The 27,948-nt window shown below is 43.8% G+C and overlaps 1 protein-coding gene across 1 annotated transcript in view; it reads left to right on the top strand.

Moving 5' to 3' along the window:
* Positions 1-25,347, top strand: part of LOC310771182 (poliovirus receptor homolog) — a gene marked incomplete at its 5' end in the record, with an annotated part of 87,058 nt that extends 61,711 nt beyond the window's left edge. Inside the window, 4 exons of the mRNA XM_083663839.1 lie at positions 20,173-20,299; positions 21,047-21,107; positions 22,029-22,112; positions 23,231-25,347. Coding sequence (XP_083519965.1) covers positions 20,173-20,299; positions 21,047-21,107; positions 22,029-22,112; positions 23,231-23,446 — 488 coding nt within the window. The 3' untranslated portion in view covers positions 23,447-25,347. The remainder of the gene's footprint in view (positions 1-20,172; positions 20,300-21,046; positions 21,108-22,028; positions 22,113-23,230) is intronic.
* Between the last annotated feature and the right edge of the window lie 2,601 nt (positions 25,348-27,948).

The raw sequence follows: 27,948 nt of genomic DNA, 5'->3' as shown, positions 1-27,948 counted from the left end.
TGCAGTGTTGGGCAAGTTACTTTCAAAATGTAATATACTACATATTACTCCTTACTTTCATTAGAAAGTAATAAGTTACTTTACAATATTAGTGTCTGTGTAGAGTAACTAGTTATTTATTACACTACTTTTGCATTGCTTTCACCAAAACAACAGCAGCAGCAGAATGACATCGCTGCCCCGGAACCATCCCAAAAAAGAATTGAAACTGAATTGAAACCGTCCAAAATTCTAAATGTTATTCTTTTCCTTTGTTATTGTCATCTATAGCTAGTGGTTATTTGCATAAAAACACACAATTTGATTAAGAAATGAATGATTATATGTTTATTTAAACGTGCTTTGATTAAAAAATTTTTTAACTCAATTTATAACTTGTGTTACTTGACCGAGTAACTGGTATAATATTACTGAAATCATATTCGCAACAAGTTATATTACTGAGTTACTGCTAAAAGTAATATATTACATGTAATATGTTGCTTTTGTAATGAGTAGGGGTGTCACGATACACTCAGTTCACGATGCGATACGATACACGATATTGGGTTCACGATAACGATACGATACGATATTTTAACAATATTTTTTTGCGATCGGTTTGTAAGTTGAGGGGGCATCCTCCACGCTAACTTGAGTCATTTCACCATTTTCATCCTCTGTGTCTGTAACGTCCCTCGTCTGTTCAAACAAAACAATGAAAAGGAGAGCGAGCATGCATTCAGATGCAGATCAGTGCCACCATGTTCAGCTTCTTTTTCTCGCGATATGAGATTTCATCTCAACGATACATTATTGTCACGTTTTGATATTGCGATATATCGTGGGACGATATATTGTGACATCCCTAGTAATGAGCTACCCAACACTGCATAAATCAGCAGCAGCCACAAACCAAGCCACATTTAAAACGATAATGATACCATTCTTTATTCCCATGCAGATAAATTGAACCGGAGCTGGTTCTCCTCCGCCTCTCTCCTTCTCTCCTCCCTGCTGCACTCCTTCGTCCTTCTTGTCTTGCCTCTGAACTGAGCGGTCGCAAATCGTCCTCTCTCCTGCTCCTTCCCTCTGCCTGCAACAACACCCAAAGCAAACTTGCATTTGTCTACTCGAAATGACAAATATGGATTTATTGGATTTACTAAGCTGGTCTCTCAACGCAAATCAACTAAACTTGGAGGAATATGGGGTCCGGGGAACCCCCACCCTCTGCCCAGACGGATCTTTCGCCGTGGGGTACGGGAAGACTACAGCGATTGACCCTAGGCTGTGACGTCATGAAAATTGAGATGGGCAGTCAGTGAATTTGAACTATGAAAAATGGATTATATCTGGATATATCATGAAAATTCTACTGATCTGCAATAAGAGAAATGAACTCAGTTGGAAATCAGAGACTTGACACGGCTGTGTTTCTGGTCTGTGTGACCCTGGTCTGTGTGGCCTGAAAGGAATGCCAGGCAACCAAAACATTTTATTCTAATCTTGACTCCGTACTGCCAAGGACGCAGCAACTCTCCTGATGTTTTCGTCTGCAACTGAGCTCTTCCCCCCCCCAAACCCCCCGCCCTCTCCCCTCCCATGCCGCCTTGTTCCTATTAGCTCTTGCACCCCTTCCCACCATGCCCCCCCCCCCCTCCTTCCATCGGATACATCCTTATTGGAGTCATAGATATATGGATCTGCTATGAATGATAGCATAGCCTCCAGTGTTGCTGTAGACGACTACTCCTCCACTTCCCACTGCAAACCCCCGTACCCCGCAAACCCACTCCCTCCCCCCCCCGTTTGTTTCTCTGTGTATGTTAATTCCTTACATTTAACAACAAATGTTTATGTATTGTATAATATTCAAGTGTGCCATTATTCCTATTCAATCTAGTAATAATGTAAAAAATCTTAATTTGAGTATAGAAGGTGAAACCCTATTCGTATGTTTTTTTTTTTCCCTTGGTGTTGTTTTTTTGAGGACCGCAATGGAAATAAGCCAGTGGCTTTATTGTGTTTTTATCCTCGGTGATTGTTTGTATTCCCTGTATCATTGTTGACTTTCACCAAATAAATCAATCAATCAAAATCAATCAAAACCTTATATTGTTTACGTGGGCCAACCGCTCCCAGTGGCCATGTGTTAACAGGATGGCAACGGAGGAAATGTCTTTCCCGTAATGACGACCGTTTGAATCCGAGTTGGAAGAGCGTACGTCGTCCGGGGTGTCTCGACGACGGCTCACATTGTGTGCGGTTTCTCTCCAGGGGCCCTGGATGATGATGATGACGAGGGAGGAAGAGAATGGATCTGGAGAGCGGAGTGCGGGGGCCATTATCGTTAATCAGCTCGCTGATGAAATGCGGTCAGCGCCGGGAGAGACGGCGGCCTTATTACCCGCTAACGCTGCTCTCTCTCTCTCTTTCAAGCTTGCTCACTCTCTGGCTATAGCTGTACAACAGGTACCTACAAACAGAGCAAAGCTGGAAGGCATTATCCGAACTATTCCTGCACGGGGGATCATTAAAGTTTCAGCTTAGCTCTCTCATCAAACCAAAGGAGTGGGCCATTGTTATCGTTTGTGCCACCCAGTACGGTTTCTCTTCTGTTATATTCCGTCTTTCTACCTCTGCCTCCCTCCTACACATCCCCGCCTCCCTCCAGCCTGTACAGCATCTTCTATTCTCTCTGTTCTCTCCATGTTCTCTCTCTCTCCTCTCTTTTCCTTGCCTCATCTCTGCCTCTTCCTCTGCGGGTTGCTTCTGGCATTGCCTGAGGAACAGGTGAGACAGCAAGAATTGAGAGAAATGGACTCTCCACGTTTTAGGGGAATGAGGCAAGAGAGAGAGGCAGCCAAGTCCTACACACATTCTTTTGTATTTTCTTCGTTTGTTGTCCAGACTGATAATCATCATTACATGGGAGGCTGTTACGGTGTAGTGCCCCCTGGAGGGCAGGAGGGCTGGGTTTGAGGTGGTACTGTATGTGTGGCTGAGTGGTGGGTTTGAGCTGGTACTGTATGTGTGGCTGACAGTGTTGGGGGTAACTCATTACAAAAGTAACATATTACATGTAATATATTACTTTTAGCAGTAACTCATTAATATAACTTATTACTTATAGGATTTCAGTAATATGATATCAGTTACTTTGTCAAGTAACTCAAGTTACAAATTGAGTTACATTTGATTAAATCAAAGCACAAATTAAAAAAAGATACAATCATTTCCTAATCAAACTGTGTGTTTTTATGCAAATAACCACTATAGATGACAATAAGAAAGGAAAAGAATAACATTTAGAATTTTGGATTGTTTACACTGACTTCAAGGCGGTTGAAATTATTTTTCGGGATGGTTCCGAGGCGGCGATGTCATTCTGCTGCTGCTGTTGTTTTGGTAAAAGTAATGCAAAAGTAGTGTAATAAGTAACAAGTTACTCTACTACACAGAGCATAATATTGTAAAGTAACGTATTACTTTCAAATGAAAGTAACTAGTAATATGTAGTATATTACATTTTGAAAGTAACTTGCCCAACACTGGTGGCTGAGTGGTGGGTTTGAGGTGGTACTGTGTGGGTGTGAGGTGAGTGTCCCTGCTAGTAGCCAGAGGTTAGACGTTATTAGAAGGGCAGCTAAACAGACCAGCTGCTCCTGCACTGCCTGGCCTCAAGGCTGCACTGACACTGGTGCTGATGGTGGTGGAAGGAGGGAGGATGGGGAGAGTGGAATAAGCAGGACAACAAGATGAATGGAAAGCCTACGGCCATTGGGGTGTGAAACACGTTTTTAGCCTTTCTCAGTTTGCAGCATTGAACTTACAGAACTCACCAGGGTTGGGTAGGTTTCTGGAAAAATGCGTTCCGTTCCAGTTAGTTACCTGGATTCAGTAGTATATTACTATAGTCATGCATTGATTCCTTTCAGTTCCTTTCAGAGTAATTTGCCATATTTGAGGTTTGAAGGTGCTGGTACACAAGAGAAAATGTGAAGAAAAACAACAAAAATCACACAATAGCCCTGTTCGGAGACAGAAATAGCGGACTATTTAGTGTGTCACCATTTTTATGCCTCCGCCGGCGATAGCCAGGCTGGCGGCATTATGGATCCGGGTTGTCCGTCCGTACGTACGTCTATCCGATGTTCGTTAACGCGATATCTGAGGAACGCCTTGATGGAATTTCATCAAATTTACCTCAAACATCGACTTGGACTCAAGGATGATCTGATTAGATTTTGGTGGTCAAAGGTCAAGGTCACTGCGACCTCTCGAATGCAATTTTCAAGCTTGTTAACGCGATATCTCAGGAATGCCTTGAAACGAATTTCATCAAATTTGCCTCAAACATCGACTTGGACTCGAGGATGAACTGATTAGATTTTTGTCGTTAAAGGTCAAAGTTCAAGGTCACTGTGACTTCACACACCCAATTTCCAAGCTCTGTAACGCAACATCTGAGGAGCGCCTTGATAGAATTTCTTCCAATTTGCCTCAAATGGCGATTTGGACTCAAGAATGAACTAATGGCATAAATCCGCGGTGCGGTCGTTCTAGTTTTTATAGTGTCCGAATTCTCAACTGTTAATTTGATTCACTCTTTAGTCCACTATAAAATACCCACAATGCACAGCAATTTCTAGTGAACAGCGAATGTACCCTACATTTTCACCGGTATACCACAATGCAATGCGGTTGTCTTTACCGAAGGAGAAGAAGAAAGTTGTTAGCTCACGAGCTAACAAGCTTGTGAGGTACTTGACCAGCAAAGCTTGCTATTAGGAGACAGCACCATAGTTGACAAAACCACACATGCACCTAATTAGAATTTCAACAATTTATTTAGGATTTAGCGGTCAAAACATGCAACATCAATACTACCTGAGGATCTGCTCACGAGCTCAGTTGTTTATGTGATAGTGAGCGCGGATTGCTTGCGTCGAATACCCGGCGCATCTGGTGACGCAATGAAAAAAATCTGTGTAGTGTCCGAAACTCATTCCCCATATAGTTCACTATATGATAACACTATGGGGAATAGTGAGTGAATGAATGAGTGAAGGATTCCCAATGCGGCTAATGTATATTCAGATTATTTAAGAAATTTACCACTCGAGGAAGGGGGTTGTGGCCACATTTACCACTGGTACAGGGTTGTGGCACGAGGCGAAAATTTCTTTTCTACAATAGCTACCACATAATATAAAAAATACACAATTGTAACATTCAATTCATTTATTTACAATCATTACTGGTTTCAGAATACATTTATCCTTCCGCCACAGAATATAGTTCCATACACAAGATCAATGATTGCACTAAACATTTAGTTGCCTTTGAGCCAAAAAACAACTAACCTATTCCTTAACGGGATTCACAGTTATTGATACATTGCCTGTAAAAGTACAGTTATTTAAACAGTTATCTAAAGCAGCCCGTTTTGGTGACGTTACTACGAAATCGGACATTTCCTTGTTAGAGATTTGTAGACTGACAGGCTAACAGTGGGCGGAGTCAGCACAGGTGTTCTTCATTCATCAGGGAGCGGAGTGATACTGCGGTTGGAGCCGAACTGTAGATTGTTGGCCTATTTACCACTGTTGCTAGCCAATCAGAATCCAGTATTCACTCATGCTGTTGTAGAAGCACAAATTGAACACCTGTCTGTCATTGTTTAACGGGCTTCCTGAGTTTCTCACTATCATATTGAAAGCATTCCCAGAAGTAATCCTCTAATTGAAACTATCTGCAATCAGAATTTTTTTTTTTACATAACATAACAGAATATACAGTCGTTAATTATTTGTATTTATAATACATTAGCGCCATATTCCATTACTCAACCCTGGTACTACTTACACAGTAGAGTTCAGTCGTGAAGTACAGTCATATACACAATGTATGCAAATGTGCAATATGTTGCATTTTAAAATGAATAAATTATAACCACTTTAATGCAACGGGAAGCAATGGGATTTGAATTGTGAGATACACGAGCAGTAACAGAGATACACGAGCACTAACAGATACACGAGCAGTTGAGCACTAACAGATACAGGAGCACTGTGGTGTGTGTGCGCGTGCTTGCTCTTGCACTGCAGCAGATCCTTCATGTCCTGAGTGGACAGCTACATTTGGCTAACGCAGGCCTGTTTTTCCTGCTGGCTGCAGCGGGCAGCCTCAGAGCCAGTGTGTAAAGTGGACTGTAAATATTGACAGGGGGACGTGTCTCTCTTGTGAGAGAGAGGGGCAGAGAGGGAGATGGAGGCACTGATGGAAGCATGGACAGAGAGACAGGCTGAGATGGAGAGATGTGGCTGCTCATCCACAGCTGTAGCTGGCTCATTTTGAAAGCCAAAGTGAAAGACACTGATATATCCTGAAACTAGAACACCTAATGCATCTATTAGAACCAAACATGTCATTGTAGCTTGTCGGGAAGGGGGCTAAATAACACTGTCATTTAATTGTCATTAAATGAAACCAATAGAAAACGAGTTCATATTCGAACATGTTACAATGATAGATACATGAGCGATAGACATCACCTCTTCTGTGTTATCATGTGTGGTTCAGGAGATATCATGCAAACTACATCATTTGCTTATGGCGGAATTAAAATGGCCACCACGAGGCATTTTTTGCGATGGCTCAATTTTCTGAAAATGTACAGGGCCCCAAACTATACGCGTACCAAGTTTCATGCTTTTACGAAAAAGTGATTTTCACATATCTGGATTAATACACAGAAATCAGGGTTTTGCCATTTATATGAGTAGGATTGTTTACAGAGTGATAACTATCAATAAGCTACCAGATTGGCAAGTTTATCATACCAAAATATAAACTAGAGACATTTAGGAAGACAAAAATACAAAAATTGTGCGGTCACCTTGGGTGGTACCGATTTCAGCATTGGCCCATGGACTACCTGTCCCTTGTAGCCGTATTTTTCTCCTCCACCCACCCTGCCTCTGCCTGTGGTCCCTCTTCCACCTCCTCTCGTTTCCTCACTCCATTCTGTGCAGTTCTGTATGCGTTTAGTTACTGGGTTACTGTATTACCAGGGCAGCTAGGTGGCTGAATGTGTGTATAGCGCCACTTCAATGAAGAAGTTAATGGATGGCTAGGGCAGCTCAGAATGTGAAGGCCAGGATCCCTCTCCTCTTTCCTCTCTGAGTGAGCACCAATGAGATCTTCATCTCGCTCACAGGCCATCAATTCATTCTGTCCTAATTAGAGCGCGACCGATACTGGATTTTGGAGGCCGATGCCGATACCGATATTGGGGAGTAAAAAAATTCCTATATCGATATATCGGCCGATATTCTTATATTATATAATACACATTATATTACACAATTCTTTTGCAATGATCCCTCAAATATCAAACACTTGACAAAGATATGACTTGACATGACTTGAGATATGTAATGTAGGGAGGATATTTTACAGCTTATCAATAAACTTTATTGTCCAAAATGACATCAATGCAATGAAACGGTAAACTGAACTGGGAATTTAATAATTATAAATAACTAGAAATACAAAAACACAAATAGAACAAATATAAAATATAACTTGAGTTAAGAAAAAAGATCAAATACACACAACATGCTGTCTATAACTTAAAAAATACAAAATAAAAAAATATCGACATATCGGCCTACATATCGGCTGATACCGATATATCGGTTATCGGCCAATATCGGCCGATAATATCGGTGGACCGATATATCGGTCCATGAGTCCTAATCTCATCTCCAGGCACTCCGCTGTGGCCATGGTAGCCTTGTGTTTGCCATAGCAGTAGGTAGCGTGTCTGTCTGTCTGTCTGTCTGTCTGTCTGTCTGTCTGTCTGTCTGACTGTGTGTCTGTCTGTCTGTCTGTCTGCCTGTCTGTGTCTGTCTGTCTGTCTGTCTGACTGTGTGTCTGTCTGTCTGCCTGTCTGTGTCTGTCTGTCTGTCTGTCTCTCTGTCTGTCTGTCTGTCTGTCTGTCTGTCTGTCTGTCTGTGTTGATGTTCACTGTGGACGTTTTCAGCGGTGACTGCTTTGTTTATTTACATTCAAACTTGATTTTGCTGTCAGCAAATTGCAGTGAGGGCAAACCATACTCTCATAGACTCTATAGTCTTTGAAATACATGAAATGTCCATTGCTGGTTTCAAAACAACAAAGACTAACTATACTATCAAAGACTAACTTGCACAGATTAAAAAGGAATAATAAATGAACAACAACAAGAAGAAAAAGTTTGCCTGCCTTGTGCTCCTTCAAAGCCGTTAATGGTAATAATGTGATGAAAAGCTTTGGACTTATATATTTATATCAATGTTTCTGCTTTATTGAATAACAGATGCTGGAGAGAGGCGGGAAAGATGTGTGAGAGAGAGGCATGGGCGGATTAACCATATGGGCAATTGGGCAACTGCCCAAGGGCACCAAGACTCATGCATTGGTAACAACCCTCTCATGCTAGCTTGTTAGCAAGGGGGCTAAATCATGTTCCCAATTCAGGCAAAATGTTGGCAAGGGAAAAACTGGCATTTGCCATTTTCAAATGGGTCCCGTGACCTCTCACCTCAAGATATTTGGATGAGAATGGCTTCTCTGGGTCCCCACGAGTCTCCCCTTTACACACATGGCCACCGCATGCTAATCCCATGCAGTTTTGGGCAAAAACCATGCCGTTTTTAGCATGCGCTATAAATGTGTTATTTTTCCCTATTCTATTTTAATATTTCTGCATACTGGCGTCCCTAAACAGTCTTGGCGTTGCATACATTGGGTGTGACTGGAAAGCTCCGACTCGTGTGGATTTAATGAACCCAATTTTATTCACAAGCATATATACTTATTCTGTCCGTCCGTCCCATGATCATTAAAGCGATATCGCAGAAACGCTTGAGGGAATTTCTTCAAATTTGGCACAAACATCCACTTGGACTCAAGCATGAACTGATTTTGGTGGTCAAAGTTCAAGGTCACTGTGACCTCACAATCATCCGTTCCTTTTCTCGTTAACGCAATATCTCAGGAACAACCTTGTGGGAATTTCCTCAAATTTGGCTCAAACATCCACTTGGACTCGAGCATGAACTGATTTTGGTGGTCAAAGTTCAAGGTCACTGTGACCTCACCTCCGTCTCTGTTCTGTCAAGGAAGGGGGTCGAGGCTAGCTAAAAGGAACCATAGGAAGGTCGTAGATAGTCCGGATTCGATGGGTGGGTAGGGGCAGTGGTTGGAGGGAAGGGTGTGGGCTTGTTGAAAGGGGCTAGGAAAGTCAGAAACTAAAGAGTCTGGGTTCGAGGGGTGGGTAGGGGAGTGGCTAGGGCTATGTGGGTGGTGGGAGGTTAGAGGTAGGACCATTTTCCATGTTGAAAATTATTAGCCAGGGTGGGAATCACACAGAGGCCATCAGGTCATGACCTGCGTTGCCCCTCCCTCTGGCCGTGATGCCCCTGAGCTCCCTATATAAGGCCACCTTGGCAGTGCCCTGCTACCAGCCTGCTACTGTCAGTTGCTTTAAGTATTATTTGCACTGTTTATAAATGATTTAGAAGAATACCTGGTCCGAAACCAATGTGAGCCAGCTAGGTGTGACGATGAAGTGATTGATAGTTACATTAAATTATTGGTCCTAATGTATGCGGATGATACCATAGTCATGGCTAGTTCAAAAGGAGGTCTGCAAAAAGCCATCGACCAAATGTGTCTTTTTTGTAAGAAATGGAAATTGAAAATTAATAGTGATAAAACAAAGGTCACAATATTTGGCCATTATAAAATTGACGTAAAAAAATATATTTTTCACTGTGAGGGACAGGAACTAGAAGCTGTCCATAGCTTCAAATATCTAGGTGTCGTGTTCAATCACAACGGTTCTTTTAAAAAAGCCATTGAAGATCTCTATAAAAGGGCGTCTAAAGCTATGTATGCCCTAATGTGCAAATGTAGAAAGTTTGACCTGCCAATAGACATTAGACTAGAACTCTTTGACAGACTTGTCACACCGGTCATGTTGTATGCTTGTGAAGTGTGGGGTTCTGATAAAGTACCTGTTCTGGAAAAGCTACACTTGAAATTCCTTAAGTACACTTTGAAGGTCAAAATGTCAACCTGCTCTAACATGGTCTACGGTGAATTGGGAAGATACCCACTGTACATTGACATTAAAAAAAGAATGATTGGCTACTGGGGGAGCCTCCTAAATGGTAAAGAAACCAAACTTAGTAGGAGTATGTACAATTGTTTATTTAATCTGTCTGTTTCGGGCAAATATATTGCACCATGGATAACATCTGTGCAACAAACACTACATGATTGCGGTCTCTCCTACATCTGGCTGGAACAGAAGTGTGATAATATCAAATGGCTTAAGACGCTTGTCGAGCAGAGGCTAAAAGACCAGTTTCTTCAGACCTGGCACTGGGAGCTTCAGAGTATGTCTTCATGTGACTTTTATTGTGAAATTAAGGAGGTTTTCAAGTTCGAAAAGTACTTATTTTGTGAAAATGTGAAATCTCGTCAAGCGTTATGTAACCTTAGACTCTCCAACAACAGAATACCAAAGATAATAGGTAGATACAAAGGTCTAGAGAGGAGCAAACGGTTTTGTAATGTGTGTACTGGAGACTTCCTAGGAGACGAATTCCATGTAATTTTTGAATGTAAAAACCAAACTATTGATGAAGCTAGAAAAAAGCTATTGCCTAAATTCTATGTTAACCACCCATCCATGGCCAAATGTATACTTTTATTCCAAACATGCAAGCAAAAGTTACTATATAAACTTGGTGCCTTTTTGATTTCTGCATTACCTCTTTTCAAATAATTGTCTCCGTTTTGTTTTGTTTTCTCTTAAGTTATAAGCTATATGTATATGTATACATTTGTGTTTACACATTATGTTTTGTACCCCTGCTGTGAACTGTTTACCATGCACAACAATATTGTTTATGTTTCATGTAATGTACTCCACACCACAATTGTGGTCTAGAGTGAAATAAATGATTGATTGATAAATGATTGATTGATTGATAAAAGCGTCAGTGGTCTCAGTTTAATGTAGCCTGCTGCCCTATGCACGATGTGTGGCTCATTTTAAGACACATTTCAGAAAAATCACTGTGTGTGCGTGCGTGTGTGTGTGTGTCTGTGTGTGTGTGTGTGTGTCTGTGTGCGTATGTAGATTTGCACAAGAGGTCAGAGAGGCTAATAAAAAACAAGCTTATCTCTACTCGGTACCCACAGGAGATAAGAGATGCTGCAGATGTGCCCTGTCGTGTTACCAGGCCAAACGCGCCAAAAGCCCCAAATGACAGCATGCGACGGAGAGGGGGCTGACGGGAGAGGGGGATGACGGGAGAGGGGGATGACGGGAGAGGGGGCTGACGGGAGAGGGGGATGACGGGAGAGGGGGATGACGGGAGAGGGGGATGACGGGAGAGGGGGATGACGGGAGAGGGGGATGACGGGAGAGGGGGATGACGGGAGAGGGGGATGACGGGAGAGGGGGATGACGGGAGAGGGGGATGACGGGAGAGGGGGATGACGGGAGAGGGGGATGACGCGAGTGAAGGAGGGATGATGGAGGGGAGCGGGCAGAGAGAAAGGAAGCGGTGGAGAGGCCGGGGGGGGGGGGGGGGGGGAGTGGGGGCAGAGGCGTAAACACACAGGAAGAGACTGAAAAAGAACAAGGGATGGAAAGAGAAAAGAGAGGGCAAGAGAGAGAGATCTTGTCTTCCTGTTCTCTCCTTCATTCCCCTCACTGTGTGACCAGCCAGGAAATCCCCCCCAGCACTTATCTGGTGCCGACCCTCTTTAATCACAGCCCTCATCTGACTGGGCTCTTCCTGCTGCTGCCTCGCCCTCCTCCTCCTCCCCCTGTTTACCTCCTCCATTGCTCCGTCATGCTGCCCCATCTCCACCTTCTCTCCTCCACTCATCTCCACCTTCTCTCCTCCACTCATCTCCTCCCAGTGAATCCTCTTTCCCCCGACCCCTCTTTCCTTGCCTCCTGCTCAGTGTTGGGGGTAACTCATTACAAAAGTAACATATTACATGTAATATATTACTTTTAGCAGTAACTCAGTAATATAACTTATTACTTATAGGATTTCAGTAAAATTATACCAGTTACTTTGTCAAGTAACTCAAGTTACAAATTGAGTTACATTTTATTAAATCAAAGCACATATTTAAAAAAGATACAATCATTTCCTAATCAAACTGTGTGTTTTTATGCAAATAACCACTATAGATGACAATAACAAAGGAAAAGAATAACTTTTAGAATTTTGGATTGTTTACATTGACTTCAAGGCGGTTGAAATTATTTTTCTTGATGGTTCCGGGGCGGCCATGTCATTCTGCTGCTGCTGTTGTTTTGGTAAAAGTAATGCAAAAGTAGTGTAATAAGTAACGAGTTACTCTACACAGACAGTAATATTGTAAAGTAACTTATTACTTTTAAATGAAAGTAACTAGTAATATGTAGTATATTACATTTTGAAAGTAACTCGCCCAACACTGCTCATGTGTATCAAGCCTTTAAGATCCAGCTCCTGAATCTCTTCCTCCTTCAGAAAGAGCTGAACAGAATGGATGGACCAGCACATTTTTTGAGCTCAAGCTTGAAATACTTGAGCCGCCGGCTGTAGAAGTGTAGATTCAGCTCTGCGTCCTGATTCAACTGTCGTCCAGTAGACTCTTTCAAGCTGAAGTGGGTCTACAAGTAATTTCGGCCCGTTTTCACCCGACCGTCTCAGCCTCATCTCCTCTTCCCCTCTCCCTCCTCCCTCTGCTACTCCTACTTCCCACTCTCCATCCTTACCCTCCCTCCTCCGTGCCCCATGGGAGAGTGGGTAGTCTGGGCTCGACTGGCTATAGCCAGGCTGGGCTGAGCGATGGAGGTGATTACATGCAGGAACGTATAGATATGTGTGATGTCTGATCGGGTGGTCAGTCGCTGCATTGATGTGCCCAGAGGGAGTGGAGCTGACCTTTAAGCGGAGTTTGATCTGTGTGGAACCACATCCTCCTCATTCAGTTCAATTTTCAGTTTTGATTTGGTTTATTGGCTTTAATTGCTTTATTTCATTCACTGTGTAGGAAAACACGGTTTGGTTTAGTTTGCGAAAGAACTGCCGCAGGGATCTTCCCACTCAAATGTTTTCACTGTTATTTCTGTGTGATAGATATGCCTTGAGAAAGTCGATCCGTGTATTGGGGGGCGTCTCTGGGTAGTGTAGAGGTAAAAGCAAACTCGCCTACCACCGCGGAGACGCGGGTTCAATTCCCGGCAGCGGTACTTCCTGCTTGGTCAGACGTTCCCACAGACACAATTGGCCGTGTCTCTGCGGATGAACCTGCCCATTTCACTTTCAGGTGAAAAGAAGCGGCTGCCGACGACTGCACATGTATCAGAGGAAGCATGGTGCTAGTCTACGACTCTCCCCAGATCGGCAGAGGGGGCGGAGCAATAACAGCGGGGGGAATTGGCCAAGTACAATAGAGAGCCGCAGGGATGACGTATTTTTGTAGTCATAACGCGGAAGTCCCGGACTTCCTGGTTCTTCACTGTTTCTGTCTATGGGATTTTTGAATGGGTTTTTGCCACGATGCTTCAAATAAGGTCTCTGGGCAACGCAAGCTTAATCAAACGCGAACCAGAGTTCAGTCGGATAAACTTCACACATGAGGACCACTTTCATGAGTTTTGTAGCGTAAATGCGAGCCCTAGAAGTAAAAAGCTCGAGCTAAGCTAATCCAGAACTACACACAGTGTCGCATAGGCTTCCACGTCACGTCACCACTCAACCTGTAGTGTTGTTGATGTGTGCACTGATTACCCCGGGCTGAACCAGGTGAGGGAAAGAGAATTTCCATGTTCGTCCTTTGAAGTGGTGACGTTATTGACGTATAATATCCCCGTCGACTCAACAGTGTAGTCTCATTTAGCCGTTTGCTAGCTAGCCGCCCTTTTAACAGCACGTAAAAGCGAAAACTTGATTTGTGTGTGTGTGTGTGTGTGTGTGTGTGTGTGTGTGTGTGTGTGTGTGTGTGTGTGTGTGTGCGCGCTGTGTGTCTGGAAAGGATAAGCTACAGGGCAAAGATCACAGCACAGACTATAGTGTGTTTGTGTGAATATGTCAGATTGACTGAAGGGGGATATGGATACAGGATGTGTGTGTGTGTGTGTGTGTGTGTGTGTGTGTGTGTGTGTGTGTGTGTGTGTGTGTGTGTGTGTGTGTGTGTGTGTGTGTGTGTGTGTGTGTGTGTGTGTGTGTGGTATTAATGTACTCTGAATGTGTGTGGGTGAGTTTGTGCCTGGCTGCATTCATAGAGCTCGTCCTTGGCAAAGGGCTGCAGCAGTTGCAACAGGCACGCCAGGTGCGTGCACATACATACATAGGAGACACACACACACACACACACAATGTCCATGCACACACACACACACACACACACACACACACACACACACACACACACACACACACAGGCTGTCTGGGGAGATTTCATTAGCGTAAGACATGGTCTGTATCCAGGGCCAACACAGTCAAACCTCAAGCCTTTAAAATTGGCTTTGGTTTCCTCAGGTCTCCTCTCCTCTCTCGGAGGGAAATGACATTGGTTCGATAATGACATTGGTAAGATAAGGCAGGCGAAAGGGGGGGGGGGGGGCTCTATAGACCTTTTGAGCAAAATCCCCAAGAGGAGAAATGGAAGAAGCCGGTGTAGTGATAAACAGACACAGGATTGGAATGAGGAAGCAGTAACAGAAACTCAACAGAAAAAGGAGGTTTGCCGCTTTGTTTTTAAAGAGACACAGCACCACCATGTGGCAGGTAGCTTGTACTACACTCTAGCGATTTTATGTGCGTGCCCGAGACACATTTGATGTCAAGAATCCAGAATCAGTTGCATCTACAGATGATAATGTAAGCTAATGAACGCCTCCCTATATTACACCATTATATATATTATATATATATATATATATATATTACACCACTATATTACACCAGTCTGTTCTGTTTCTATCTGAAAGGTGTGTGGTGTTTTGGAGCTTCTCCTCCCCATGTCTCCGCCTCATTAAACTCCATGAAAAACAGTCCTCCCTGCAGAAGCATTATGACTTTGAAAATGTCACGGTGCTCTCTGAGTCCTTCCACAGAGGCCTTGTAAAAACTTTAGTCAGTAATTATTTAGCATTATTCACTTCAGAGTTCAGATTTTTTTTTTTTTATAGTTTTACTGCCCAGATCCTCTGTTTTATGGGGGAAGTGAAACAAGGCGTGTGTTTTACAAGCCTGTGGGTAGACAATTTTAGGATTCAGACTGCACAGTTAATTGGCTTTCTGCTGGGATAATACTCTCTTCTCCTCATACTGTGTGGTGTCAGAAAGCATTCACACCCCTTTTGCACGTTTTGTTGTGGTACAAGATTATTCGGAATATATTTAAAAATTTCAAAAATGGAAAGAGCTGTTAGGAATTTAAATGACAAGATTTAATGGGAAGTAATTGTACCTGTGTACTACAAAGAGTTTAACAAACGGAGTACATCTTCAAAAAGGTGATACGGGCAAGAACAATACCGAAAATGTGTTTCAACCGTTGGGTTTTCGTCAGGCCAGGGGCGGACTGGGATCATAATTCAGGCCGGGCATTAGATACCAAGCAGGCCAAACCGATACGGGCCGACGTGCGTGCCGGCATCCGAAGGGCGGCGGCGAAAAATTTGGGCCGTTTGAAGCTCAATTTGGGCCGTTTGAAGCCAGATTTGGGCCGTTTGAAGCCCAATTTGGGTCGTTTAAAGCCCGATTTGGGCCGTTTGAAGCCCGATTTGGGCCGTTTGAAGCCCAATTTGGGCCAAGTCCAATTTTACAATGAGATGCACCCACTTTAAACCTGAATACAGTAATAAAACCACTAGTAAACCAGTAGGCAGCGCCTGGCCTGCTGTTCAGTGAGTGGCCTGGCCTGGCCTGCAAAAATAAATAAATAATAATAATAATTTTTTGCAGGCCAGGCCAGGCCACCGGGCATTTGCCCGACGTGCCCGATTATGCAGTCCGCCCCTGCGTCAGGCTGTATATATTTGAATGAATTTGTTTTCAATGTTTTAGTGTTAGCTATCAAAAGTACTAGTAGGAATGTAGTAGTAATGTGGAAAAGTACTTTGATAGATATCCTAATGGACATCATGTTGTTTTTTACGGCCGAAAAATGAAACCGAAGCCTATGGATTCTTATATACACTATGTCTTTCTAACAAAGCTGACACTGGTTCCTAACGCAATGGGGAGCATACATAAAATGAAAGGATGATTTATATTTAATTTGAGTCCTTGGGCATTTTATTGCCAGTCATGAATAAGCCACACATCCCACACAATGTATGAGTGTCTCCTCCAGGAAACTATTGAGATGCAATGAAACGACCGTACTGTATGTTGGTTTAGTTGCGAGATGTGCACAATAGTTTGGTTCCTAGTTCCTCATTGCGCGGCTCGCGAGACGCTGGCGGCTCTCGAAGCTTTAGTTGGCGGCTCTAAGAAATTGAAAAAAAGAAAAAAAAATGTAGATTTTTCTTTTTAGATTTCATCCCCCTGCTCTCCCCAAAATTTCAATAAACCTTTATGGCATATTATTACAATACAACAATACTGGTGTTGACAGTAATAGAAGATGCCAAATCATTCAAAACAATAAGCATTTTGCTTTTAACTTTGCTTTTAACTGTAACTTTCCCCCCGGGGATTATTAAAGTCTTTCTGATTCTGATTCTGATTCTGATTCTGATTCTGATTTAGGAGTATTGTGCCAGTGTGCAGCGCTGTTCCAAAACGTGTCAACGTGTGTCGTTGCCTGGGAAACGCACATCCCATAATACAACTGTTCGCATCGCATCCCATAATAGTAGGCTATGATGATACTTGGGATGCCATTGCGAACATAGATGTGAACAGGTTAGCTAAAACTTTAGCGTCGCCACCGTTGCGGTCGGGGTACGTTTCGAAATCCCTCCAGGCCTGAAAGATTTTCTAGGGGAAACTTGTGTGTGTGTGTGTGTGTGTGTGTGTGTGTGTGTGTGTGGAAAACAATAAAACACAAAAAATGGTAGGCAGATGTGCTTGGTTGGGGTGGCTTTTGGTGTTTTGCGGTAAAAGTGGCTCTCCTATTGACTTTGTCCTGCCAGTGCTGCTCTCATCGAAGAAATAGTGAGGATCACTGGTTTGGTTCAACAGGTTTTGAACTGTTGGGCGACATGGAAAAACTTTGTTCCAGGCTGCAGAATAAATCCAAATAAACACAATTAACCCAGCTCATCCGTAGATAGAGGGCAAATAGTTTTTCCAAAGAAGGCTTATATTCATCACATCGGTAAAAAGAAAAAAATCTGGAGGAACTTTTGTTTCCACTCTAATGAGATGGAGAGCTTAACACCAGAATCTCATAAGGCTACGTGAACTGCCATTTTGACCACTAGATTCCAAACTCTATCTCATAAATCCCCAATTAAGAGATTAATGTATTTATTGTGCTAGAATATCTTAAAAAAGAAATGATAATAATGACCAAAATGTTAAAAGATAGGCTTAGAACCCCAGGAAATTCCATGCGGTCAATATGACAGCTTATGGCCGAAATAGGTAAAAAAAAAAAAAAAACGATATAATCTGTGCCTTTTGTGTCATTTATATAAAAAATGATTTTAAATGCAAAATACAGATACTTTTAGGAATGGTCAGGTACCGGCAGCAGCATAGTATTTTGTAATTCAACAAAGATATATAAACATTTCAAAAAGGTCAGAAGGACCCTTCTAGTAGTGGCGCTTGTGAGATCGCAGGTTCAAATCCGGCTAGCAGCTTTTTGTTCCACCTGATTCACTTTCCTGCTACGATCTTTCCTTTGATTGTCCCACTGTGTCCGAGCAAAGCAAAGATGCTAAACGTATTTGTCCGGTGCTTTGAGTGGTCACACACTAGATGGCACATACATGCCTGTGTGAATCATTATAGAGCACAATGGAAAGAGAGGGTCCAGGGTCAGTGCTGAGAGAGAGATATGGTGGGCTCAGTGGTGTAGTCCCCCCCCCTCGTCGGGGGGGCGTGGTTTCGGCCGGAAGTGAGCGGAGATTCGACCCGTTTTTTCTTGTTGTTGCTCCTCCCCAAATTTACAGAATAGCTTCAGCCATCAGCTTCATCTTGCTTCTTCGGTCGCTATTCTCTCTCCTGAAGATTTGTTTACCGATGGGGAGAAAGCCCCACGTGATAGCCACCTGTCAATCTCTCTCTCTCTCTCTCTCTCTCTGCTCAACGCTGTAACCATTTTATTTTGAAATTCAGTTGACTTTGCCATTTCCCACGGATATTGTCACGTTTCTCCTTCATGGCTTGACAGAAAAAGTCTGCCTTCACGCGCCTAGTCGGCTTGAAAATAGAACTCACACCTAAACGATAAAATCGGCGCAGCTCAGGCAAGGCGTGGGTACACGCAAGGTTCACGTTGAGGCGCCCTGTGTACACAGCCTCATTGACGAAAAAGGACGCATATTTGTGCGCTTTGTAACACACAGAGCGCAGAGGGTGAATTTTATGAATGGAAAGTGAAAACGATACGTATCATAGCGCATTTCCCAGTGCGCATACGCAAATCTGAGTCATTTCGCAGTGTGTATACGCCGTATACCTGCGTATCACGTAGACAACACCACTGGGTGGGCTGTACTGAATTGCAGGGAAAAGGACGATCATTAGCACGTCTTCTTATGCATGAAGGAAAGAAGAGTATTTTAGGAGATATTCAAAGTAGTGTTAGGGGAGAGTTGTAATTAGAGAGGGGCTAACAACTTTCAATCATGACCTATCCAATTAGCAGGACAGGCTTTGCTCTCGTCCAATGAGCTTCAGATCCTCTCTGCCCTTTACCACCCCCTCATTAGCATAATCCCCTGGGAATACCAGAGGATAACGAGCCAGGTTGCACCTTCAGTAAACACGTACACGTGTGTGTGTGTGTGTGTGTGTGTGTGTGTGTGTGTGTGTGTGTGTGTGTGTGTGTGTGTGTGTGTGTGTGTGTGTGTGTGTGTGTGTGTGTGTGTGTGCGTGCGTGCGTGCGTGTGTGTTCGTGTGTGGTCATGGTTCATTAGTGGGAACTGTCTGATTCCTCTGTTTCCTCTTAATAACCCATGTGAGTCGAAGCCGTAATCAAGACCCTCTCACATATAGCACGTGTACACACACACACACACACACACACACACACACACACACACACAGACACACACACACACAGACACACACACACACACACAGACACAAACGCACAGACACACACACACACACACACACACAGACACAAACGCACAGACACACACACACACGGACACACACACACACACACACACACACAGACACAGACAGACACACACACACACACACACACACACACACAAACACACTCTCATTGCAGTCTCTTTCTTTCATTATTAGGCCTCACTTATTCATTCATATGTATTGATGAATATGACGTTGTGGAGCACCTTGGTTCACTTATGTGACTTAAGCCCAATAAACGAAGCATAAATTATTTATGCTTCGTCTGCCGACTTTTGAAACGGTCGCCGACAGAAATGAGGACTTGAGTCGACACTTTCAAGTGTCGGCGAGCAGCAGTGTCTGCTACCTGGTGAAATGTCTAGTGTCGCTGACTACGTCATAGTATCGCACAAGTCTGATTGGCTATATAGACGGCACGCGCTTCACTTCCTTGTTGTTCCCAGAGAGAGAGAGGAGGTGAGTTGTGTGGTTGTGTGCTGTTTATATGCGGCTGCAGCCAAGTACGTTACATCTTGCCTCCGAGGTGGTTTCACTGTGCATTTCGTTCCCTCTGCAGCTGCTTATAGCGTTCGAGTGTCACGTGACCGTTGAACCAAGTCGAATGTCCTCTGAAGTATAAATGCAACACCATGGGTGACAGTTTATTTTTCGTCTGCGACCATGTGCTGAGCGACACTTTCTAATAAGTATAAATTAAGCTTTACAGTCTTGTGCTGTAGTAGGTGAATGGGAATAATATGCATGATGTACATTCTAGTGAAATACACAAAGTATACAGTATAATGGAAATGAATTCACAACGTTCGTCTTGCTCTTCCTTTCCCAGGCGACCGTCTTAAGGAGAAGGGTCCCACGACGGGCAGTATCATCGGGGCCATCATCGGGGTCATCATCCTCTTGGCCATCATTGGAACAGGCATAGCAATGTACCGCAAACACCGCAACAATGCAGAGTGAGTATCTGTGTGTGTGACTGAATGCATCGACTTTCATCTGGTATTTCAAATGCAGTTTTTTTTCTCTGTTTGTCTCTGCCCACCCTTTTGCTTGTCAATCAGTATGTTAGATAATAATTTAAAGCAGCTACGAGCAAGATTTTCGATTGTTATTAAACAGTCTAAATTGAATATCGATGCATCACACATCTTACCTCTAATAGTAGACGAGACCAACGCAGAGTAGTCTCGCTTGAACCCCGAGTGAATCGGCCAGTGTTGTCTTGATGATTAGTCTGTCTGCGGCCGGGGCAGATCAGGAAGTGAAATGAAACGGTTTGCGGCAGCCACTTCGGCCATAACCACAAAATAACAAAATTACTTCCAAACAAACTGTTAGAATATAACGAGAGATGTTCGCTATTGCTAGGCAGAGCGAAACGGCGGAAGGCAGGCTGCTGCTGTTGTAAACCGTTTCGTTTCACTTCCTGGTTTGTCCGGCCCGCCGGTAAACAGATAGAGAGAGAGAGCCTGGTGACGCGAGGTTAGTAGACAGACACAGACTCTATAATCATCAAGAGAGCAATCTCCGATTCACTCGGCTTTGGTCTCAGCTACTATTATAGGTAAGATGTGATGCATCAATATTGTAATTATACCGTTTAATAACAATCGAAAATCTTGCTCGTAGCTGCTTTAAGATGTATTTTGTGCGATTTATTATAAACCTGACATGACAACTGTATCTTTCCTTTTGTCTCTCAGTGATCCACCCAAGTACAAGCCCCCTCCTCCCAAGAAGACAAACAACAGCTCCACTGACAGGGTGAGTCAACAGTGCTAATGTTGGGAAGACAGTCATATTTGTTTGTCAGAAGCTTGCAGCACAGACAACGATCTGAGGATGCTCTCTGATTATGTGGATCTATGTCAGTGTTTCCCATACATAAACACATAAATACATCAAGGAATTGATGGCGCACCGCCACAAAAGGATTTTGACCGCCACAACATCTAAGTGTCCAAATGTTCATGTTATTCTGGCCAATACTCCACTTCTGTTATAGCATTTCAGTCTGGAATATGGAATATCTTTCAATAATCTATGATTTAGCTGCTAAATTGTCAAATACCGCCGTCTGCTCGCTACCCAGGCACTTATGTATGAACTTAACCTAACTAACTTAACCTAACTAACTATCCGGTGTGCACAACATTGTCAGACTAAACTCCGGCTGACACCCCAAAAACCTACAATCCGCTACAGAAAAATGTATATTGTTTGTTTATTAACTGGCCCCTGGCCTTCTATCATTTCACGAAAGTGGCCCCCGGGCAAAGCAAGTTGAGTATCCCTGACCTATAGGGAGAAATTTAGTTTGTCATTGTAAACCCACAGCACAGTAATGATGACATGTTCTTCATAGATCTAGCCTTTTAATTTTGCTCTTAAGTGCTTTCTCAAAGTACACCAAATTCATGCATTTTACTTTAAAATGTTTAAAATAAATCTCGTGCGGGGGCATGCCCCCGCACCCCCCTAGGGGGGCTTCGGTCCCCCACCATATCAGGCTAAAAGCTAGACATAGCTAATAGCTTAATGCTATTGTGTGTCTCCCTTGTGTTTGTCTTGCACCTTTCTGTTCAACGATTGATTGATGATTAGTTTGATCTATCTTGGCTCATTATCGGTACAGGTCTTGGAGACATGCATGTGTAAATAAATGAGCTCCACTGTGTGTTTCAGCTGAACACCAGCCGTGACCCGGTGTCTGAGGACAGACCTCTGCAGAACCAGTACAGTGCTCCCCAGAACGCTGAGCCAGTCACGGTAAGAACACAGACTCACAGGCTCCACCTGGGCCTGTCTTCAACTAACATCTTACTCCCTCTTCTTAGGAAAAATAACAATAAATCTAACTAATATTACTTAATGTTACTTATTCCTTCTCAAACTACTTTCTACAAGTGCTACTGTATCCCTTCAGAAAGTGTTAGCTGTGTTGCATAGTTGATTTCTCTGCCGTTTGACAAAATGTGATATTGCAAGTCGCTTTTGATAAAAGTGTTTACTAAAATTTAGTCATTTAGTAGACTCAGCTCTCAGTCTTAATCCCTTTCACTACCTTAAGACTGAGAATATTACTATTTAAATCTTTGCATAACGTTAGGTGGTGCTGTTGGAAGCCGTGCATCGGAGAACCAATCATGAGTGTTGTGGGCGGGCCTGCTTTCTGGGGGCAGTGACGCTCATGCAGAACCGGTGTCTCGCAAAACATCGCCGCGTTTGCGGAGAAACATATTATTTACTTAGAAACAAACATAACCTGTTAATAGGACGTGTTTCATCCGGCCCCGGCGGCTAGAGGTATTTCCCCCAGCGATAAGCCCGACTCCCGAGGCTAACGTTACAGAGCCTGCTGATGACTTCACAGTAGCAAGCGGACCACTTCCGGGTAGGAAAAATGATTGTAAAATAAACAGGTATAAACTCTCTTTGCAGCACATCAGTGTCTTGCTCTATATTGGAACTATGAAACATTGCATTGCCGATACCAAATAAAATTCTAATAATAAATGTAGGCGTGTCTGCTGCCGGCCGTTCTCGCCGGGCTCGAAGAGACAGATTTTGACAATGAAATTCCCAGACGTTTGGTGGTTAGGTGGCGCTGTTGGCGCCGCTCATCAAACGTCTGGAAACCGAGACTAGTCATTTAGTAACTAAATGAGGCAATGTAATGTAACAGCCATCTATAAGTACACAGGTGGCACATGGAACAGGATACCTTTAACTTGGATGTACATATACATATTTGAAACATTCTAAGTAAATGACGGATAAATAGGTTGCAAATAACACAATTGTTTGTCATTCATTCCAAATGTAATAACTTTGTGACCACAACAGCTATGAACATGCGTGTCCTTTTATGGGGTTGTTATTGACAGGACCTGGATAACTTCCACGAAGACGATGCCTATGACCAGCAGCAGGAGGACAGGGAGCACTACTACTCTGCTGCCCCCTCTGGCTGGGATGACCCAGGACACAACGAGGTCCCGCCTCCCTACGTGTACTCGGACACTGAGGTCCAGCAGGACCAGCGGGGCTCCAACAACGTCAACCGTGGAGACAGCTTTGTGTCTCCTGCCATGTTTGTGTGAGGCTGCGCTCATGTGACCCGTGTTGCTTAACGTCTGCGTGTGTGTGTTTGTGTGTGTGTGTACGTGTGTGTGTGTGTGTGTGTGTGTCTATGTGTATGTACGTATGTGTGGGAGAGCATCTCTTCAGGCTTGAATGAGACAGACCTGATCTTCAGCTCTGTGATGGGAAAAGGAGCCTGACTTGAATGTGAACATGTTGTTTTGCGACGGCTCGAAATCTTCAAATCTGCGTCTGAGAGCCGTGTGTCGCCTTTCTGTCCGACACGGTTCGTCCCAGACGATGGATGAGATGAGATCAGGCCATCATCAGATCTTTGCTATAAAAACCCAGATGCTTTGAGTCCCATGTTGCTTCTCTTGAGAACCTAAAACATCCAAACCCTCATCCCTCAAGAAGCCAGCGAAACAAAAAACCTTTTACTTCCTGGAGCTTATCTGCCACTTTAAATGAAATATGTTGAAATGTTTTTGAATTGTATACATGCAATGTCGATTTTAAATGCCTGTTTTGAATGTTGCATTCTAGCAAAGACGTGCTTTGACGACGTACACATGGGTGTTCCTAATTCTGGCAGGAACACTACCTGCAGTGCATTATCCCATTGATACCTGATGCAGCATTTGCGTGTATATCCCTCATTTGTGTGTGTATCCCTTTAAGACCGCGAACCGCGTGGCCTTAAAGGGATACACACACAAATGCTGCATCAGATATCAATGGGTTATTGAAAATGGAGCTGTGACACATCCTGATCATTGCAGACATGGTTTGATGTGTGGGTATCGCATGTTACCCGAGTCTAATTGTGTCTGTCTGTGCAGCGGTTGGTTTGTGAATGTGCTTGGCATGAAGTGGCTGTAAAAGCTCCCTGTGGAGAAGCTGTTAGCTGCAGTTTAATCAGCCAGGCGCCCCCTCCCCGACACGGGGGACTCGCAGACCATGACGATGCCAGAGTGTAGTAGGCTGTAGTAGCAGTGAGGGGGATACTGCCTCCTGCTGGGGAAACACTGTGTGTGCGCCTTGATCTCAGAAAGCCTCTGGTTCTTCTTTGATGATTCCTCGGGGCTCTGGCCTTGAGCCGGCCCTCACTCATCGAAACTTAACCCATTGATACCTGATGCAGCATTTGTGTGTGTATCCCTTTAAGACTGCGAACCGCGTGACACGGTTCGCGGTCTTAAAGGGATACACACACAAATGAGGGATATACACGCAAATGCTGCATCAGGTATCAGTGGGTTAATGACAGAGGAAGGACAGATTGAGGGAAACAGAAAATAACCTGGTCTGTCTATTTTTTTTGCCTATAACAGCTGAACGTTTTGTTTAAATTTTTTAAGCCATAACTAGAAGAGCACTAGAGTTGCCTAAATACAAATGAATAGCTTACAGTGCTGTATTTTCTGAAAGAAAGGGAATATCTGTTACCTTAAAAACTGAAAACTTTTGTGCCTGATTGCTTTTATTCTATGTTATTCCGCTGATCCCGGCATGCTCAGATGGATTACTGTTATGTTAAACCTGGATTTACGTCATGAAATCTTTATGGAGTCGAAAACCGGGTTGACAGAGAGCTCGCTTGTGTCCTCATTATGTTCATCCATTATCAGGGTCAAGGGTTATACAGGTCATTGATATCAAAGCTTAATATTCCCACTGCACATAAATCACTCCGTCGTTAACCCAAAGGTATCTTTCTGCATGTTTTTTTTGCCAAACAGGGTTTGTATTTTATGAATCAAATGAAAAACCTTATGTGAAAAGTGATTATGTTTTGTTTTCCTGTATTGAATAATGTTGTCGGATTTTAATCTTATTTTACGGTTCATGTATTGAATTTTTAAGGTTCTTCTTGATGTACCACTGACAGCTGTTGATTCAATAAACTAAGCTGTGATTCCTCCCAGTCAATTTCCCGGAGTTTGAGTTTGGAGTCCTTCAAGTCCCAAGTCGAGTCTCAAGTCTTTGAGGACGAGTCTCAAGTCAAGTCACTGTTTGTGTGTGTGTGTGTGTGTGTGTGTGTGTGTGTGTGTGTGTGTGTGTGTCACGTTCACTGCCAATGACGTGTTGATACGTCAAAAAAAATCCAACGGTTGACTGCCAATGACGTGTTGATACGTCAAAAAAAAAAAAAAAAAAATTGATGGTGGGACGTTGGTCTAACCCTTTTACATCTCTTATACTGTATAAATATTGAAGCCACCGAACGTGTACAACCCATTCCACCGACCCACTAAGTGGCGACAGTGCTCTCCAGACTAGAAAAAGCAGAGCCAAAACTGCAGGGGAACGCGCGATGAAACCATTCTCATACTGTAAAATGGATTGGCGAAAACGCTTTCGCTTTCGCGCTGATTGCTGGCGGTGGGGGATTGCAAATTTGCATAATAGATTATGGGTGCAACACACTTTGAAACACGCAGCATAAATAAGACCAGAATCGCAAAAGAAACCCCGTTTCTTGGGGTTTCTCAACCGAAACCCCAAGAAACGAGCGAGCCCATCCTCGCCCAGCGGCCGCCAGCAGACAGGAGCAGCAGCAGCAGCAGCAGCAGAAACGAGCTTGTGACACGCCCGCTGCAGCCAAGAAGAACACACACGGAGGGAGGAGTTTGAAGTAGAGGGGGGTTTCCTGCTGTTATGGAGGAAATTACTGTTCAAAACTATTGTTTAGATGTCTGACGTCTTACTGATGCCAAAAATGAATGGTTAAAGTGACTGTTCTATCGAATTTCACAAAAAGCTATTTATCTCAGCTTAAATTTTCAGACGCTGAAACCATGCTGTATTCAAGTGCTAATGCCTACATAACTACTAACTCTACAAACTAACTCTTTTAGACAGAGAAAGCACACATTCTATTAGTTCTTTTGAGATATTTTGTGTTCACAAAATCTTAGCAGAAAATAATCCTCGGGTCTTGAAAGATGAGCCAGAATCCTCAAAAAAACCCTCTGGCAGAAGCTACCTACAGTAAAAAAAAAATGGCTGGCAGTGAATGTGTTGTGCGACTCAAGTCAAAGTCCCCATCTCTGCCACACACACACACACCTCACTTGCAACTCCACCTTTGACCATGTGATGGCAGTGTGGGCTGAGAATGCAGGAGGCTAGCATGACTGATGCAGTTACAGCAGTTTTAGGGGCCTGCTGCTAATGCAGTGATTCTCAACCTTTTTCATATCAGGGACCCTAAATGTAGTCCACATTGGGCCTAAATGTAGTCCACATTGGGCCTAAATGTAGTCCACATTGGGGCTATGGACCCCCTCTTGAGGAGATTCTGTCTCTTGAACCCAAATCTGAGATTGTCTTTATTGTTAGATATGATTTTGTCCATAATTCCATGACCGTCTGTATTGCAGGTCGAGAGAAACAGTGAAACTATCATCAAAATTGTTGCGCTTCGGGGGGGTACGGTGGTGCAGTGGTAAGCGCTGTCGCCTCACAGCTCGAAGGTCCTGGGTTCGATTCCCACCCGGGACGCTGTGAACGCTGAAGGAATGCGTGCCCGTCCGCGTGTCCTCGAGTGCCCACCGCCCGGGTGGAGTAGTCAAAAGGGCCTTTTTGTGTGGAGTTTGCATGTTCTCCCCGTGCCTCCCGGGGGTTTCCTTCATACAGGAACCCCCTTCACCAAAAACATGCAATATCCTGGTTGCTAATGTGGTTCCTCCTCTGGTTGATAAGGGCGCCTGTTCGGAGGGAGGGGAACTGGTTGGAATAGCGTGAACCTCCCACGTGCTATGTCCTACCGGTGAAGCTTCCTCTGTCAGGTGAAAAGAAGCGGCTGGCTAACTGCCCATGTCTCGGAGGAAGCATGGGGCCAGTTTCGGCCCTCCCCAGATCGGCAGAGGGTGGAGCAGCAACCAGGATAAATCAATTAAATTAGCACTAATGGGGGATAAAAAATCAGGGGGGGGGGGGTGTTATGCTCTAATTGCATTAACTTCTTGAAAATGAAATAATGCTGATGTTTTAACAATTCAAAACAAAGTTTGTCGGGGACCTCGAACCCCCTCAAGGCCCCCTGGTGGTCCCACTGTGCTAATGCATCTGTTTGAGTCTAATTCAAGAGCTTGGGTGAACATAGCATAATTGGTTCATTTTTGTTCTGAGCTAATATTCACACTGCATCTAATATTTCTCACCAAAAGGATCGTGAAGGGCGAGAGCAGAACATTGCACACTCGTGGTGGACCGCAGTTGCAGTGACTACAGGTGTCCATAAGAGGGCTCTGGACTCACGGGGCTGGAAATGCAGCCAGGAGGCTCTTACTAGCTCAGCTGATACAGTGGCAGCAGCCCAGCCGCTCTTCCTCTCCTCTGACTCATCTCTTTCTATCTTAAGCTGCATATCCTCCCAAAGCCCCACAGCCCCACCGTACTCTGGGAGCATGAAAAGTCTACAGACGCATTAACAGAAGAACACTCTTTTCCTGCATACGAATCACCTGCATTACCCAGCAGGCTGCGTTGAAGGAGTGAAAAAATATCCCTTTTT

This window comes from Poromitra crassiceps (assembly GCF_964638095.1).
Source record: "Poromitra crassiceps genome assembly, contig: HAP1_SCAFFOLD_399, whole genome shotgun sequence".
NCBI lineage: Eukaryota > Metazoa > Chordata > Actinopteri > Beryciformes > Melamphaidae > Poromitra > Poromitra crassiceps.
The sequence above is the reverse complement of the archived record's forward strand: the minus strand, read 5'-3'. Positions and strand labels throughout refer to the sequence as shown.